The sequence below is a fragment of the Falco punctatus genome (assembly GCF_963210335.1).
Source record: "Falco punctatus genome assembly, chromosome: 13".
Lineage (NCBI taxonomy): Eukaryota > Metazoa > Chordata > Aves > Falconiformes > Falconidae > Falco > Falco punctatus.
The window spans coordinates 2,053,829-2,067,777 of NC_137593.1; the positions used below are offsets into that span (position 1 = coordinate 2,053,829).

Genomic DNA, 13,949 nt, shown 5'->3' on the forward strand with positions numbered 1-13,949 from the left:
TTAAATTAGAGTTTGAAATTGAAAAATTTTGTAACCGAATACACTAAAAATTACTTTCTTCTCAGGATAATTTAGTGCTTACAGAAATAAGTCCTTTCTTTGCACTTGCACACATTTAGCTTCCACTGGAAGATTTCTGCCCACATGGAACAGAGCCCTTAAGCTCCAGTTGAATTTCAGCAATGGTAACAATTGCAAAAGAAGAAATTCCCATGCTCCTGGATGGGCAAAATCATCTCAGCTGTAAAAGTGCAGAGGGAAGGAATTCAGCAGAGATTAACAAAAACTAACAGCTTTAAACAACAAAAGACAGCCACTAATCTGAGACACGCTATTGCCTAAATCAGGATTCCTGTCACAGGTATCTAGAAAGCAAGACTAATTATGCAATCTGAGAAAACAAGCATTTTAAGTATCGGATGCACTAGAGGAGTGATGCAATTTGACTTGACACAACATGATGGATAACAGCCATGAAACTTCTCTGCATAAAAATACTTTGTACAAATGCAAATTGGGCAGTTCCCTACAGCAAACATTGCCAGCTTTATATTCATTAACCAAGATAAATGAAAATCAAAGGCAATTTAGAAGCAACCCCATCACTTTGGAGTGATATTCAAGTGAACTCACTATCATGGAACTGCTTTTAATTGAATAACCTCTTGCCATTTGTTAGTCACACCTTTTCAGTTTCTAAGGGATTTACGCACATGCAGCTCACCAACCTTCTGATTCTTAGAGCTCAGGCAGGCAGAGGCGATTATTGTGCCTGTTCCCAAGTAATTCACTTTTTTCCATCTTGCTTCATCTGTCTCAGTCTAAACTAAGAGCCTGAAAAGTATGTTTGTTGTCCGAGAATGGAAAAAACATTATACTCAACTCCTCAATTACCTTCTTTCCCTCTTCCTTCCCCTACCACCCTTACCCCCAATACTTTCCAGATTAGATTTTCTCAGACTTTCCAAGCAGACCACACACTGGGAATTATGCAACTCAGGCAGAAAGTAACGTACAGCTGGGGACACTCGATGGCTTTGCACCCTTGGCTGCAAGCCAGGCAGGGAGGAGGCAGGAGGCATGGACAGCAAGAGGAAGCACCTCAGTGTGCTGCGATGGTGCCAGCCCACCCAGCTGCCCCAGGACTGTGCCCCGGGCACACTTTGGCCACATTCCCCGCACACGCAAATTGCAGAAGCTCCCTTGTGCTCAGTCTCTGCTCTGCCCAACCCAGCAGTGCAGAGGGCTTGTAAAAAACAATGAGCCTGGTAGCACACTTGTCCTGGTTTCGGCTTAGGACAGATATAATTTTGTACTTAGTTGTCAGCTGGGGTTAAACCACAACAACACTGCAACCAACAAGGAGCTCTCGAAGCTATATACAGCAGCGTTTTGACATTCACTACAAACTGAGTATTCAAAGATAAAAGTTCGTGCACCAAGACTTATTTTTTTTCCCTGGAATGAATCAAGTTAGGCACGTATCTCCCCAAAAACGTTCACTTCTACTTCACCAAACTTTTGAGGTTTCTAATAAATAGTAATGTTGAACAAATATATTATTTGCATTTGCAAGAGAGCAGTTGGAACACCGCATACCCACAGGGTGAAACGGTGAGACAGCTTGGCCCACAGGAACAGCACAGTCCCGTGGCCAGCAGCCCAGCACACAGGTAGCTCAGAGGTTTGCACCCCAAGGCTGGGTGCTGGGAGGCATCTGGTGCAGCAGCACAGCAGCCTTCTGCACCCCCAGGGCAGGCAGCTCCAGCCCTACCTGCCTCCTCGGGAAAAGGTGACACCTGCAAAGCCCCTCCTGGTCCCCACCACAGAAAGGGCGATGGCTGAGGCCACGCACGCTGCCTCTGCTGCCACGTGCAGCTGCACCTCCCGCTTGTGGCCCAGGTGTCAGAAACAGAATGAGAAAGAACAGAAATGCTGGGCTCTCTTTACACACTCCCATGCAATAATAAGGGGCTAAACCAGAGTCTCACATGGAAAGGGAACACGGATTACGAGTTGCATACAATTATGTGGGGATTTGGTAGTATTCTCTGAATATTTCATAGTCTTTATATAACTTGCACCACATTACCCCTAATCTCACTTAAGCAATACATCTCTGAAATAATTAATGGCCCATTGAACTGATAAACTTTCCAGAATTTAAAACAGATTAACACCAATAACAATAATACTTGGCACTAGATTAATGTCTAATCCAAAAGTACCTTGTTTTGTTCTTTCAAAGTTAACAGAAAGGCTCTAATCATGCAGCTGCTAATCTATGTGCTCTTGAAACAGGATACTAGCAGTAACATATTATCCACATAGTTATGATGTTGTTACTGGTAATTAGGGCTAGAAAAGCAAAACTTTTAACAAGCTGTCTTTACAAGTTCTCCTTTATTGCTTAAAGCAGTAAGCTGTTTGCATATAATAGAAGGTTTTACGTATCACTACCAAAAAAAGCTACAGTATTTAGGTTAAACTATACAAGTGTATCCAAACCAACTCCAGGTATATATATTTTTCTACCAATCCCCTCCAGAGCCCTGGCACATACCAACTACAAAATGAGTTTGCAGAGAACACTTCCCTTCCCAGAAACAACACAAAAATAACATAACTGATGCAGTCTGTGCTTGTAGGCAGTGAACTCCAAGTGATTTTCTTCCCCCGCTCTCACCCTCGCATTGCTGCACGTTACAGCAATCTGCTCTGGGAGGGGAAGCGGCAGCTCGCAAGAGCAGCTTTCCCCATTTCTTCCCCTCCACGAGTCAGTACATCTCCCCCCAGTGCAAACCTGGAAGGCTGGAATTGAGCAAGCTGCACGCCCCCTTCTCCTCCCGGCCAAAACCAACAGTCAGAAGTGCTCTTATTACAACACTGGCACTAGCATTGCTCATTCATTCAAGCCGAGGCACTCGGAGCATTTATTAGGGGCTCACTGCATCTCACTCGCGGTCTTGTCTCTGCTGAAGTCTGACTTAGACTTGAGCTCCAGACAGCCCAGCTGTTTTCAGGAAGCAGCTAGAGAATGCTGCCCCAAGAAATACTTTTGCTGCTTACACTGTTCTGTGTTTTCAGGGCTTCTGTTTCTGTTCTGGATGAAGATGATGACTATGATCTCATGTACGTGAATCTGGATAATGAAATTGAAGGTCCAGGTCTTGGTACAGAGGAAAGTAAGTAGATTTAAACTAAATTTGTGTTAAGTGCAGAATTGCATTCCTTGTTGCTTGTCTCTTGAAGCAGTTATTACAAACAGTATCTTTTTTCCAGACAAAGAAGCATGTGCTTGCACCAGTAGATTATTACAGACAGCAAGTGCTAAAGCACTTGGATGGTGTGCCTTGGAATTTATTTTATACTCTTTATTTTTCAGTCTTCCTGCAAAAGACTGATGATGACAGTTTTAGAATTGCTATTGTACACATTATTTTACTTGTTTGTTTTGATAATAGAGGGAAACACAGTGACAGTCTGGAGCACTTAAGCCTTGCACAGAGCAAGATTTTGTCAAATACTTCTGTTTAAAAATGTAAGTAACAAAGGAATAGCAACATCTGTATCTTCCATTCCAGCTGTTTCATGCGACTGCCAGCGAGAGCACACTAAATGGGACAAGCTCTTCATCATGCTTGAGAACTCGCAGATGAAAGAGAACATGATGCTGCAGGCAATGGACGAGGTCCTGAAGGTGGACCTGCAGACCCTGAAAGCAGAGCTGAGCCAGCTCACCACCAACCTCGCAGGCACCTTCACTGCTGCAGTTGAAAAAGTCACCTCCCACATCGTGTCACAGGTAGAGCAGGTGCTTGTGAGGAACAGTGACCAAGCTGAAGAAGCCAAGCGGCTTCATGAGTCTGAGCAAGGAAAGGTTCTTGAGCATGTTCTGCTGCTGAGCCACAACATGTCCAGCAGGCTCAGCCGCCTGGAGAGCACTTGGCTAAGGAGGTCTGAGGCAGAGGCTCAGGAGACAGCTTTTCAGCAGGACAAATTCAGTCCCACCAGAGGAGACAATCTCATTTTGAACTCTCTGTGGAAAGAGCTACAGCAAACCAGAGCTGAACTGAAGGCATCGCAGAAATGGGCAGCTCAGCACTTACTGCCAGCAGGTAAGTCCACATGCACTATGCTTTACCAGAGAGCTCCCTTGGGCCTGTCCAAACAGACATCCTATAAACACCCCTCTTAAGCACCTTCCTCTGCATGCAACTCCAAAGCAATCTTATGAATCAATCCAAAGCAGCTTTGAGCAGTCTGTACATACAGGGAGGGAACCCACTAACTGATCTCAAAAAACAGGCACCAAACTTTTCAGCGTGGGATCAAAGAAGTGTTCAAAGTCATTTACAGAGGGCAAATGCAGCTAGGATCCCACCTCCTGCAGGCTCTCCCACATCAAAATGAAAGCCAGAGAGCAGCAAACATATTGCAAACGTACAATTTATGTTTGCTTACCTTTTACCTTCTCAGCTGGTAACTCCTATGCCTATGTACTAGCCACTGAGCTCTCCTGTTGTCTTCATGCATGTGTCCTTCCTCTTCCTAAACTAAACATTGTCTCACCAACTGCAAGTGCCCAAGAGCAGATCTAAATCCAAGGACACACTGCTGATGTCAACCAGCTAAGCATGCTTCCTGCAGCAGGGAGGGCACATTCACTGCATGCAACTGTCAGCACAGAATATTTCCTCAAGCATGGAAAAATTAGTAACACTGTGGTGGTGGTGTTTTGGGTTTTGGGTCTTTTTCCGCCCTTCCAAAATGTTTGCATTGGTCAGCAAGTGAGGTGGTCATAGAAAGCTGAGTTCATGTACCAAATTTTATGTAATTTTTTTTTCTGTGCACTTTAATATAACAACCAAAAAGCAGCTACAGCAACTTGGGGAAGGGAAATCATACCCCCATCTATTTCAAGTGGGGGTGCAAAATTGCTACATGCACAACATAACTACTTTGAATACAACTCTGCCTACCAGGTAGCTATCACCACATGTCATCTAAATGTTGACATGTCTTTAATGACCATTTTTTTCCATAAATGTAAGTTACTGCAGCTTAAAAACCCCACAGAAATCTGCACTTGCAGAATCCTGCAGGGGTGTGTGAATAGGAAATTAGGGGTGCAGTTACACCAGCCTTGCCAGCAACCCTTAGCACTACCACCAGCGCTGAGCTCTTACTCAAGTAAGCAAGGAATGCTTCTCATAATTGCTAAAGCAAAGGAAACAACTTACACAAACCTATTGCAATACAAACACAACAGTAGTTTACACCAAAGCATTTTACAACCTAATGTGAATCTATCCTTTCATGCAGGGCATGGATTCAGCTTTATAAGTAAATTGCTTTTACTCCTTTATTTGTCATAACACTTCAGTAATCTTTGTGTAACAGGAGTAGATCTTACAGCATATCCCTTTTTTCTCAAACACACGCATCTTGCCTTCCAGAAAGCATGAGCTCATTCTTTATCTCCCTCCTGTAACACGGCCAGCCTTGCAGTCAGCTACTCTGCACTAGATGAGAGTAACAAACTTGATCAGCGTTAAGGATCTCAGTCTCACCAGTAGAAATCCAGATTCTTTCCACTGGTTCCTACATGACTTTTTATACAAATATTCTTATTTTAAATTTAAGGGATACATTTTAAAGTACTTCCAGAGCGTGTCTCTGGAAATTTTTTTTCAAGGGAATTTTTAGCAACTGACTTCAATTTCTCACATCTTGAATTACTGCCAGCCATACTCTTCAGGGACTTCCTAATCACACTTTTTGTTCTTCAGTGAGGCTGGTTTTAATTTTGTTTAGGCCTTGATAATAAAGCCTGAAAGCTTGCTAATTAAAAGCTTTTTCACAATAGTGTTCCTAAGTAGCATTTTAAGGAGTATCCCAACAGTTGTTGGCTGCCGCTGCCCCTCCTCAAAAAAGCCAAAGAAGAAATGTAAAATCTGCTCAAAGTTGAAGGGAAGCAGTCTATGAAATAACACAACAGCACAATCCTGGAGGACACAAAGAGTCCTTCATGCACTGAAGCAGAAATTTCCACACACAGTTTAGACATTTTAGATCCTCTAACTTGTTTGAACAGGAAGCGAACCAGCTTAATTGTAGAAGGGGGCTGCCTTTTCCCCTGTACCGCCTAGAATATTAAGTTATATACAACTAGGGAACAGTACAGAGAATACCAAAAATGGCTTGGGTCTAGTGATCATCAGTTACTTTTCCAAGTTTCATTAAGTTTTGTTAGTGATTTTAACTAATTTCTATATATCAACATATTGATTAATTGCAGATGAGAGATGAACCATTTAAAAAATATCAGTCTTTTACACATTTCCCATGCTTTACCAGTGCACATGAAAGTTACCGACCAACAGCCCTAAAGGCAGAGTTGGAAAAGGAAGTCATGATAACGAACACACACATCCCAGCATGCTTCTGTCAACACTCCCTGTGCCTGCTTCGCAGTAGCCCCTGTCCCCTTCTCCTCTGCCGGTCAGTTCTCCATGAGACAACTGTGGGACACTGCCTAACTGCTCGTGACAGCTACCCAGCAGCTCTGTTTCTCCTGCCACAGCAGCAGCCTCACACTGCTATCCCAGGAATGGCACAGTATCTAAACCTGCCATTTGATAGATCACTGAACCCATTCCCATCATAACATTACCGTTTTCATCACTTCATACTGAGAAAGGACACAAGGCTAAAACAAGACCTAAATGAAACAGAGAGGACTACCCAATGTAATTACCCAACACAAAGTACTAATTTCTCTAGGTAACCCAGCAAAAGAGAAGCTCTCCCAGGAGGCATGTCAGAACAGAAGACATCTGCCCCACACAGACCCTCAGGGAAGCCCAATTTCCCATGGCAAGCACCAGGGAGGACAGGCAGCATTAAACCTAAACATCACTTTGCATAGCACAGGACTATAGAATACAACACATTTGCAGTGCAAGAAGAGCCAAGCCTTGTTCCTGCAGCCTGACTAGCCCTTAGCCCCTCTGCCATAGTGTTCAGCAAATTCATCCATCAGATCTGGAAGCTTCTTCACAGCACCCCATAGGTGGGTTCCTACATCCCACTGGATGAGCTGAGCTCTTGGCTCCCTTTGAGAAGCCCAGAAGCAAGCATATGTCAAGGGTCCTAACTGTGCATGTACAAAGAGACTAGGTTTTATTTACCTAACAATCTTTGTAACTTTTTCAGGGTGTGAAACGGCGGTTCTATTTCCCATGCGTTCAAAAAAGATATTTGGGAGCGTTCACTCAACTGCTGGAATGAACCTTCACTCCTTTACTGCTTGTATCTGGATCAAGGTGACCGAGGCTTTGGACAAAACTATTGTCTTCTCCTACGGAACCAAGTTAAATCCATATGAAATCCAGCTTTATCTCAGCCGGGAGTCTGCGGTGCTTGTTGTTGGTGGTGATCAACACAAGTTAGCTGTCAAAAGCATTGTTGTTCCTGGGAAGTGGATCCATCTCTGCAGCTCCTGGAGCTCGGAGAACGGATCTGCATCCCTGTGGGTGAAGGGAGAGCTTGCAGCCAGTGCCTTGGACATTGCCAATGCTCACACCATTCCAGATGGAGGGATTTTGCAGATTGGTCAAGAAAAGAATGGGTGCTGTGTTGGAGGTGGATTTGATGAAGCTTTAGCCTTCTCTGGAAAATTAACTGGCTTTAACATGTGGGACAGAGTGCTCAGTGCCAAAGAGATAGCAGCACAGAGTGAAGAAGATGCATGCAGTACCAGGGGCAACATCATCGGGTGGGGAGTCACAGAAGTTTTGCTGTATGGGGGAGCCCAGTACATTTCTTAAATTCTGGCAAGACAGTTTCTAAAGTAGAGAACGTATTTCACGAAGACTGAATACCAACACATACGAGTAAACAAAGCTGTAGCAGCCCATGTCTCTTGAATTCCCAAGGAAAATTAGTGTTGCAAGTTTATAAAATGAGATACTATGGAAACAGGATTTGATCTCTGCCTGCTGTTTTGGCAAAACACTGAGAAAAATAATAACCCCACACACACACAACTCCACACATCAAGGCATGATTTTGGAAAACCTGTTCCTGAGGTCAGATGGCCGCTGTCTCTCTAGCACATGTTTTCTGATGCATCAAAGTGAATGGCGGTGTGGGCATTGCGGAGCTGAACAGCGCTCCTGGTATCCCTGCTGAAGCAAACTTCTCCGGCTGACCAGTCTTTGCAGAACAGACGTAAGGCTGCGCATCTGCCAGGTTCCTCCAGTCATTGGTTTTCATAGTGCTAATGTGAATTGTACAGAGGAACCACATAAGCCAAGAAATGTGCTGTTTATTAACCGTTGTTAGCAATTTGTAGACTATAACAAAACTAGCTCCTTGTTTAAAGCATTATTTATGCCATGGATTGACCTAACATATAAAAGTAATATTCCCCATCATAATCTGATGTTACATTTGGAGAAAACACAGCTGTATTATATTGTAAATTGACTTTGTAATAATTTTATTGAAATTATTTTTGTAAAGATGTTCTGTAAATAAAGATATACTTTACTAAACTAAAACTCTCCATGCTTCTCATGCACTGAAACTCAAAGTACCAATTGGGAATTTTCTGTGGTTTGAATCGTGCAGTTTTAGCTGCTAATATAAAAAGAACATAAATAGCAACATCTCATACAAACAGAGAGACCCTCAGAGGACTGAAATCCAAGCATTAGCCATAGACAGCTATAAAGACCTGTCATGATAACAATCCCTCTTGTGAATGCTGCCACGTGCAAGGATCTGCCACTCTAGGAGTTCTCCCACAAGGGCACGGTCACTTGTACGGAAGAGATGCTTTGACATGCTGACACATGTGCAGTGACCTGAGGCTGTGCTAGCACAGCGCTTAGAGGCTGAAGGAAGGATTGGGTTTGAAATATCCCCAAATAAAATTATAGATAAAATAAATCAATCGCTACCTCATGCTCAATGCTGGCCATCTGAGAAGAACATACTCCATTTTAAGATACCTTTAGATATCCAAAGTAACCAACTTGCTTGATGATAAAAGGAGGTTTGTACAAGGCAGAATTGATGAATATTCAGCGGCAGTAGCTTTATTTTGCTCATGTTCACAAGCTTATCCGAAATCCAGCAAAAATATAGGGCTGGATACAGTGCATAAGAAGCATATGCACTGAGCCAAGACACCGGTGGGGATTTGTGTGTGGAAAACAGAGCAGAAGTAGACAATGATGAACAGTCATTTGCTGGATATGTAACCATTTATGACAAGAACAATTATTCACTACCTGATGAAGCTTCTGAACAAGTTATTGTGAAGAACGTCTTGTTCAAAGCAATTCTTATTTCCACTGGAAGCAGCCCACCCTTCTGCTCTATTCACATGTTTCTCTGTCTTTCTCATTCTCTACAGATGTCCTAAGAACTCACTTTGGAAAGTTTCTTGACATGTTGCTGCCATGCTTATTCCTGAATATGATGCAACTACCAGATCCTTCCATAATACATAAGTAGTAAGAAAAATCTATAACAAGGTAATTTTCACATTACTAAGCCATTCAGGGGGGTTGTGCATCATAGCTAAAGTTATATGACCTGCTCCAAAGTTTTGGCAACACTGTTTATTTAAGGTAAAAAATAACCACTCCAATTGCTGGAATTTCTCCTATTACTCTGCAATAAAAATGTATCTGAATTATAAATGCTTAGTAGTAAGCACAACAAAAATCCCTTACTAGATAGTATCTGCAAATAACCTTAACTACAGAACAATGAAAGATTACCTCCGTTCCTCTGCTGTCAGTCAGAAAACAGACCTTCAGACTTACAAAAACCACTTGAGGTCCCAACATCGTGCAAGGGCAAAACCACTCTCAAATCCTCTTTCCATACAGTGCCCTCCATTAAATGAAAACAAATGTCTATGAAACACAGCAGAAAAAGCAAAATCCTCAAAAAGATTACCAGAAGTCCTCCCTGACTACTTTTCTTACTATACCTCATACCTGAAATGCCTTGTCTTGGAAGTAACTTTCTTCTATCTCTGTTCTGGTTTGGCAGGTGACCAAATACAAAGCCAGTCCTCTCATTCTCACTGACTCAGCTGAAAAACTCTCCTCTCTCCAACTGCTTTGCTCTTCATTTATCATCTCTGTGGACTAGCAAAGCTTAGTCCCCTCCTGCCCAGCACCACAAGTCACCTCCATTAGCATGCTTCTCCCTTTCCTTCCCAGCTTAGCTATATTTTTCTTTGTCAACAGTTACTTTGCCTGTTTGGAAAACACCAAGTAAACACTGTTTTGGGGAAGTTCGGACTCTAATTACAGAAAACCCACTGCTCTTGCACTACAAAGGTAGAAATGAAGGAGCAAGTGCGAGGCATGTGTGCTGGGAGCAAGTTGCTGAGCCCAGTTCTGCTCTCTGCTGAATGCAACATCCACACCCCTTGCCTGAGCTCCTCTGGAAGGTGGAGCAGCCATGGGACTCTCAGATTACAAAGATGACTGCAGGGTAGTTTTGCCGCTGTCCCCTGGAAACTGGAATAAATTTGCCTGATCCCTTATGCTGATGGAAGGTATCAGCACGGCGCAGTACAGACATTTGCATGTTTAGAAGCTGAGTTCACACTAACTGGAACAGAGTAGTTAAACACTTTCTGAAGAACTCTTTTTTAACTAATAAGATAAGAAACAGATAATGCAGCCAAACAGTTGCCTCAAGTAATCAAAAAATCCAGTTAGCTCTCAAACACCCATGGGCAACAGGCCAAAGTCTACTGTCAGTCTCACTGGTGCCATTAGGCTGAGCCCTGTCTGTGCAGCACCAGAACAAGGCCCTTTGTCTGCACGCTGCTTTGCCAATTCATCCTTAGCAGCTTATCCTCTTGCTTCCCTTCTCCCTTCAGCAAACACACAGTCTTTAAGCGTGGTTCTTAGCCTGCTGCAAACCAACCTTTTTATGCCCGAAATACAAATTACTGCAGTGCAATTAAGCCACTATGCAGAACAAAGCACTTTGCCTATTCAGAGTGCTCTCTTCCAGTCTGGAATTTCCAAACCTGATGTCCACAGCAACATCTGCTGGTAGAATAACATAAATACACAAAACCGATCAGGCACAGTCACGATGAAACCTTCAGTTGTGGGCGCGTATCACTTTTCCCAAACCTATGACTATACCATAAAATCTGTTTCAATCTATTTCTTTTAATTAACAGTACTGAGTTACAAGTGGTAATGCACAATGTTAACACATAAACACTAATATCACAAGTCTTAAAAGAATTATCCATGTGGCTTTATAAGTTGTTAGCAATATTCTGTTCTTGGACTCTGCTCAATTAATGTTATCACATACCTCATACATATTTATCATGTTTATTATACATTCCTCCTTAAACAAAGCAGACTGAAATATGCAAACCCTTACCATAATGTCTTAAGGACAAAATTACTTTCTATCATAGCTGCTGCTCCATAATACACTCTATGTTTTTTAATAAATACAGAATGCACACATTTAATTTGAAGGCTTAACATCTTCATAACAACGTTCTTGGAATAATTAGACAGCTACTGCTACTTATGCTGCTACCCCTACTTGAAGAAAAACAGTGATTTTACTACTGCAGTAGTGCTCTATTGCAACAAATACTGTGAACCTTACTACTTCAACTAAATTGGACTTTTTTTTTGTAGAAGTATGAATATTTCTGGCTTTTTAAACCACAAAAGTAAACTGTACAGAGTTCAGCAACAATATTCTATATAAAGCTAATAATGTAGGCAAAATTAAAGAACCACTACAAAACTTTTATATCTTACATCTGACTATTTTGCCACAGAATGGGATTCATTTCATCCCCATTTATATTTTGGAGTATGGCCAATAACACTAATAGAAAGGCTAAGAGCCCAGTAACTGGTGTCTCCTATCATGGCTTATAATTTGAAGTCCATTAGTGCGGTACACTAGCAATACAGATTATTTCCTGCCCTATGGGTCATCCAATCTATAAAGAAACTTCCACAGTCAACAAGGTTCAGTAACTTCCCATGTTCTTGAAAGGTCTTCTTTGATATAGTCTATGGTTAGATTGGCTCTCACATGTTTTATCACATGTTTATAGATAGTCTGTATGTCTGCCTTACACAAACAACTACATTAAACATAAAAAACATGTATGAGGATGTATGTGTATATGCCTAATACAGCCTAACTAATCTAATGGTGGGCACGCTGAAGGACTAAATCCAAAAATCTCAGCAAGGTCATACCTTGAAGGACACTTTTGACAATGGTGTCTGTGTGATCAGCCAGCAGATCTGCTTTAGCGATTGCAGCCAAGGATAGATAACTTGACATGTTTCTGCACAGTTCCTTATTGCCCCTCTGAAGAAATTTCACTGCCACTGGAACAGCTAGGGCCATTACTGGAGGTCGATTGTAATTCTGTAAAAAACATGAAAAAGCACTGAAAAATAAGCAGCTGAAAAAAAATGATTAAAACAAAGTCTCATGCTGATCAGAGTAGAAAAACAAAAAATCAAAACAACGGGGGAAGGGGAGGGAGCACGAAAAACATGTCAAGAAAGGTTATGTTTTGGTAACACCACTGAAGGCAGACTTCAAAGAAAGAGCAAGTAAGGAAATCTGAAACTACTGCACCACAAAATCCTAATAACGCACCTATTTTTGTTTTCTGCAAGAGGAGGAGAACACATGGCATGAAGTGTACCAGTTAACATTTAACTGCTGTAACATTTCTAACAAGACATTTTTTGTTTGGTGCTCTCAGAGAAGATGGTAGAAGCCGTATCCATTATCCACACAGAGAATTTTCATTCCAAAGCATAGGAAGCACCTTGGAAGAGTCACTCAGTGCTGTTGACTGGTAAACACTGCTCCCTGCTGTAACAGAGGCATTGCCACCTTTCATTCCCGCACCACAGTAACGTGCCCCATGCCAACCTCCAGCCCCAAGCAGGGCAGCCCAATGCACAGTCAAGGCTCAGGGAGACAATTTCAAGTACGGGTAAACCTTCACCAGCAGAAGTCACAGCTTCCCTCTTCTAAACTGAAGCGTGTTACAAGCTTGAGTTTTAGCCTATCTTTGTGCTGGCTGAGACTACATGAAGAAAGGACCCCTCTGTTCCCAGAACCAGATCTCATGCTAAGCCACTGGAACTAAATCAAAGGCAAACCAGTGAAATGAGGAAAAGCGTACACATAATACTGGGAGACTTGCTCACCAGGTAATAGCTTTAGTATTCATCATCAACTTTCCTGTAATAATTAAGTTTTCCTTTTTTAAACTCCAGACAATTTCTCTGAAAACCAGGGTCAAGTGAAATTTTTCAGGACCACTACCTTCTGTCCTCAAAATGGCACCAAGCTTCACCAGTCTTGGGGGTACCTGCACGTACACTTACGTTTCGACATTAAGGTCAAAAAAGGTTTTCTGCAACTATTTGTATACATGAAATTGTGTGCAGAGACTGTACACATCTACTGCACATTAAATTCCCAGACATAACTGCCCTTGAAACTAATAGGATATGTTAATGTGTAACTGAGGACCTACATTCTCTCTGAAGCCTCCTTAATCAGTGCTTTTCTCTCTTCTTCACTCAGTTTTTAACATCTCTTTGAAACTAGAGTACATCATTGTTTTTGAATATAATCCTGCAATATGATTATATTTAATCAGCATCTGAAATCGCAAGCAACTGCTGGAGCCCAGATGTTTCAGAAAGCAAAAAATAGTGCAAAGGCAGTCCATACTTAACACATGCTCGTTCTCGTTCAGCACTGAAAAAATAAATTCAGTCCTGAGAAATAACAAATCTGTTATGCCATATACCCTGCCACGTTGCCTCCTAGGCCAGCTCTGCCTCCATCAGCAGTAAGTGCCTTTGCCATCAGCCTCACGGAGG

At 42.2% G+C, this 13,949-nt stretch overlaps 2 protein-coding genes across 5 annotated transcripts in view; one reads left to right on the plus strand and one right to left on the minus strand.

The window, feature by feature from the left end:
- Positions 1 to 13,949, minus strand: part of VEPH1 (ventricular zone expressed PH domain containing 1) — a 100,808-nt gene that overhangs the window by 60,811 nt on the left and 26,048 nt on the right. For all 4 annotated transcript variants that reach the window (XM_080410191.1, XM_080410193.1, XM_080410192.1 and 1 more), the window contains one exon: positions 12,291 to 12,465. In XM_080410191.1, the coding sequence (XP_080266317.1) occupies positions 12,291 to 12,465 (175 nt within the window). The remainder of the gene's footprint in view (positions 1 to 12,290; positions 12,466 to 13,949) is intronic.
- On the plus strand, positions 1,737 to 8,567 carry PTX3 (pentraxin 3). Its single transcript, XM_080410245.1, has 3 exons — positions 1,737 to 3,185; positions 3,585 to 4,118; positions 7,219 to 8,567. The coding sequence occupies exons 1-3, from the start codon at positions 3,038 to 3,040 to the stop codon at positions 7,830 to 7,832; spliced, it is 1,296 nt and encodes a 431-aa protein (XP_080266371.1). The 5' UTR covers positions 1,737 to 3,037; the 3' UTR covers positions 7,833 to 8,567.

Bases quoted from the DNA above. Each gene is read 5' to 3' on its own strand.
- PTX3 (XM_080410245.1), top strand. From the start codon at position 3,038: ATGCTGCCCCAAGAAATACTTTTGCTGCTTACACTGTTCTGTGTTTTC. The intron at 3,186-3,584 runs GTAAGTAGATTT...CTTCCATTCCAG, and splicing joins AGGTCTTGGTACAGAGGAAA to CTGTTTCATGCGACTGCCAG. The intron at 4,119-7,218 runs GTAAGTCCACAT...TAACTTTTTCAG, and splicing joins TCAGCACTTACTGCCAGCAG to GGTGTGAAACGGCGGTTCTA.